Here is a 4,980-nt window from a genome sequence, read left to right on the forward strand (position 1 = left end):
ACTTTGAAATCGGAAGCCTTTGCGAAAAATTCTGGAACACATTCCTCAGCACGAGGAGGCATTGCCGTTTTGCCTTTAGATGTAAGCGAAGATGAGGAGGTCACGCTCTCCTGAGAAGCAGAGGCGAAAGTTTTCGCCATTCCTGAAATATTCCGGAAGAGAAAGGGAAGTTGCATTTCGAAGAAAGAACAAAAGTAAAGGTATAAGGAACCTTTTTGGGGGCTTGGTGATGCAGTGAGTTGTAAAGGACGGGAAGAGGAGTATTTATAGAGGCCCTGCACGCACGTTGAATCATGCCAAGGGACAACCAACCGCCATAATCAATGCAAAGGCTTTCAAGGGCTGTGTGTACATTGTATTTTGGCACCTTATGACTGTCGTCATTACGGAAGTACCAGAGGGTCAGGAATTCAAGGTCATTTCTTATTACTTTCACTCTAAGAAATGCGGAGACTATCTGTGTACGGTAAAATTGGAGGGTTCAATTTTCCGTCACTATGATGCCTCGTAAGCATATTTCACAAGGTTCGGGACTAGGGTCGAGGTCCACCCTCGAAGGCTATCGACACTCGACCTCGAGGCGATGCAGGCCAACGACTATGATGGAAAAGTGAGGAGTTACCGAGGCGTGAAGCTAGAACCGACAAAGTCTGTCAGGCTAGTCTGAGCCCGTATCGTGGCATTAACTAGCTGTCCCATCTCCATATCTTTGTAATAAATGCACTTATATTATGTTGGGATTTTTCCTCTTATAAAAAGGGGATCCTTACCATCTTGTAAACATCTGTTGCTCCATACTAAATATACTAGAACATGCTCTCTACTCTCTAACACATTCTCTTGGTCTCGTTATCTCATTTATTGTTCATATTTATTGTGTTCTATTTATTGTTCATAACTTATTGCTTATTATTGGCCATAAAGAGCCACCTTTGATTTATTTATAACTGTTAGTCTCCATCGACCACCTTCGATAGCTCCCAGCCGAGCTTCAGACTCGACCCCGAGGCCCTCGAATAGGCAAGCTCGAGGCCTCGATTGGCAATGATTTGGTTTGATTAACATCTCATTTTTAAGCTCTTATTCCGTTTCTAAGTCTTTCACGTAGCATCAAGTGCCTAACAACTAGCATAAAAATAGATCACATATTTTTAGAACTACTAAATCAAATTTAATTGATTACCATTTTCACGGTAAACACCTTTGTAGCACTAGAGTTGGGCGTGATCAGTTAACCTCATTTTAAGAGTTCAGATTACAAAGAATTCAACAAGCAATCATATAGCTGCCGGCATAAGATTTTCAAATATCCAATTGCTACAAAAAATTAGTATAAGAGACAAAATTCATGTATATAATATTAAAACAGCTCGAACACAAACCAATGATCATTAGTATTAAATCCCCCTTATAATATGTCAGTCAAAACTCCAAACAAAGATAATGGCAATGCCAGAGATTTGGAGGTTTAGCCTCCATTTGCTAACTAGCCGTTGGTTCATGGCATTTTCTTCTCTAATGATACTATCAATGGCTGGTGCAACTTTCATATTTGGCCTATATTCAGGGGAGATAAAATCCTCATTAGGTTATGATCAAACAACACTAAACATGATTAGCTTTTTCAAGGATTTGGGTGGTAATTTAGCCATAATTGCTGGTTTAATTATGGAAATTATAACACCTTGGGCAGTTCTTGCTATAGGTGCAATCTTGAACTTTTTTGGTTACTTCATGATATGGTTGGCTGTAACGGGGCGAATTTCGAAACCCCATGTTTGGAGAATGTGTTTGTATATATGCATTGGTGCAAATTCTCAATCATTTGCAAATACTGGTGCAACTGTTACTTGTGTCAAGAATTTCCCTAGTAGTCGAGGCATCGTGTTAGGCCTATTAAAAGGTGCAGTTGGCCTAAGTGGCGCGATTATGACACAAATGTACCTTGCTTTTTATGGAGATAATGGTAAGTCTTTGATCTTACTCATTTCTTGGTTCCCCGTCCTTGTATCGTTCTTTTTTCTCCCTTCAATTCGGATTATGAAGGTCACTCGACAAGAAAATGAGGTCAAAATGTTATATAATCTTCTCTATTTTTCACTTGGACTTGCTGGATTTCTCTTGATTATGATCATCATCCAAAGAAAGCTTACTTTTGACAGGGCTGAGTATTCTTTAAGTGGTGCTGTTGTTCTGGTTTTAGTATTCTCACCTCTAATTTTAGTCATTAGAGAAGAACTTAATCATTGGAAAAGCAAAAGACAAGTTGCTACTAACTTTTCACAATTGAATGTATCCATTCAAATGGAAAATATCCCTTCATCAGCTGAGCCTGAATCAATAACTTCATGCTTTAAAAGCGCGTTTAAGTCACCAAATAGAGGTGAAGATCACACAATTTTACAAGCACTATTTAACATTGACATGTTAATTCTATTTGTAGTTACTACATTTGGGGTTGGAGGTACATTGACCGCGATCGATAACTTAGGTCAAATTGGTAAGTCCTTAAACTATCAAGATTCAAGCATAAGTACATTTGTATCATTAGTGAGCATATGGAATTATCTTGGAAGAGTAGCTTCAGGTTTTGCTTCAGAAATCTTCTTAAGGAAATACAATTTTCCGCGCCCCTTGATGCTTACTTTCGTGCTTCTACTCTCTTGTGGTGGCCATCTTCTCATTGCATTTGGTGTTCGAAACTCACTCTACGCGTCATCTATTCTCATAGGGTTTTGTTTTGGAGCTCAATGGCCATTAATTTTGGCTATAATTTCTGAGTTATTTGGACTAAAATACTATGCTACATTGTATAATTTTGGTTCTATAGCTAGTCCTATAGGTGGATATATACTCAATGTCAGAGTGGCTGGTTATTTATATGATAAAGAAGCATTGAAACAGTTAACAGCTAAGGGAATTGCTAGAAAAGTTGGAGAGGATTTGAATTGTGTTGGAGTCCAATGTTACAAGCAGGCTTTTCTAATAATTACAGCAGCTACATTTGCAGGAAGCATTGTGTCATTGATTTTGGTGCTAAGAACAAGAAAATTTTATGCAAGTGATATATATAAGAAATTTGAAGAAGAGAGTCAAGTAGAATCAGGCAACATCACAATCTCAAGGGAAAATAATTGAACATCATGGCCTCGTCCGGTGCGGAATTTTAGATTAGTGAGTGCAGAGTACCACTTCACCAGTACAGTCAAATCTCTCTATAATAGACATCCTCTATAACAATACTTTATTCTAACGGCCAAGTTTTCTTTTGAAGCGATTTTTTATGTTATGTTATAATATATGGTCACTATAACAGCAAAAAAATATCGGAATAAACGAAGGTGTTATAGAGAGGTTTGAATGTATAACTTTGTCGCAGTGGCGGTCAATTTAATAAAAGCATATATGCCTTCAAAAGCATATATATATATATATATATATATATATATATATATATATATATATATATATATATATATATATATATATATATATATATATATATATATATATATATGTGTGTGTGTGTGTGTGTGTGTGTGTGTGTGTCTGTGTGTTATGATAAAAATCAAAATATGGTGGATGTCTACTCTTCCTCCATGATCTTTCTCTCAAATGGTTAATGACATATTCAATAACATATTTTCTATGTTCAATGACATATTCCATGACATATTTTCTTCACTTTTCATGCCTATATAAAGGCCTTGTAATAGATAGGAAAATACACACAATTGAAGAAGAAAATCTCTTCCTTCTCTCTATCTCTATTTCTTGTTCATGTTTTACTAAATTGCTTTTATTTCTTGTTCATGTTTTACTAAATTGCTTTTATTTCATAACACGTTATCAACACAAGTCTCTAACTAATTGTATATATATATCTACAAAAAAAAATTCTACATCCAGAAAGATTATAATTAGAAGTCATACATATCATCACATGGTTAAATGTAAAGAGAAACTACATATGGTAAGTAATGAAATGTAAGAAGGTATGATTATCTTATACTTGTCATTCCTTTAAAATCTCATATGCACACAACTTCGTACTACACCTGTATTGCATAAGCACATATTAATATTACATCTTTTATATCACATGAATGGAATAAAATTTTCGAAGTTCTATATGTGAAAATCATAGTAGCAGTTAATTGTTGATATGATGCATGTCATAGTAACCAAGGATATTTTATATAAATTGTCCTATGCATATTTATGTGTTAACTATCTTTAATCTGTCCTGCCGCTTTAAACATTTTCTTTTACTTGGATGAATATTTTTTTCCTTTTGGATTTTTACACTTGCATATAGTACCAAAAAAAAGGAATAAAAAATAAAATACAATTGGTCATACTGATTAAAAGCATAAATCATCTTGAAGAAAACAAGAAATACTTCACATCTTTATCTAGGTTGATTAATTAGTACTTCTATGATATTTGGAAAATAAACCAGCTATTTGAAAGTATACTTCATAATTTATGGTCGTATCATTTGAAAGCAAACAATGATTAGTATGATTACTAGAAGAGGTATTTTTGAGTATCCATGACCTACTTGGTACTTGCTACTGACTTACTATTTTTAAGTATTTTATATGAATGATGCACAAGCTACAACTGGTAAGTTGTTACCTATAATGTCACTTTTTAGGTAATATAAATGCTGAATTTATGTATTAGTACTATATATGTGTTAGGTGTACTTTTGATAAATTTATTCACTAATTGCTTGGTTGAATTGAGTGAAGGAAAGTCATGGCGTTAAATCAAATCCAATAGGTAGGGTATACCCTGAAAACAACAATATTTTTAAGAGAGACTCAATAAATATTATGATAATAATTTTATGATCCTTTTAAACTCTTATGGATTTTAGAAGAAATATTCTGACTACAAACGGTTGTATTTCATATAGATGCTACAAATAATTAATAAAGATTTACATTAATTTGAGATTTGTACACTTAATTA

At 34.2% G+C, this 4,980-nt stretch overlaps 1 protein-coding gene across 1 annotated transcript; it reads left to right on the plus strand.

Moving 5' to 3' along the window:
• Window positions 1-1,443: 1,443 nt before the first annotated feature.
• On the plus strand, window positions 1,444-3,138 carry LOC104214891 (protein NUCLEAR FUSION DEFECTIVE 4-like). The gene has a single exon (XM_009764614.1). It carries the CDS (start codon window positions 1,444-1,446, stop codon window positions 3,136-3,138), a length of 1,695 nt encoding a protein of 564 aa, XP_009762916.1.
• The last annotated feature ends 1,842 nt before the right edge of the window (window positions 3,139-4,980 follow it).

The sequence above is a fragment of the Nicotiana sylvestris genome, chromosome 7 (genome assembly GCF_000393655.2).
Source record: "Nicotiana sylvestris chromosome 7, ASM39365v2, whole genome shotgun sequence".
Lineage (NCBI taxonomy): Eukaryota > Viridiplantae > Streptophyta > Magnoliopsida > Solanales > Solanaceae > Nicotiana > Nicotiana sylvestris.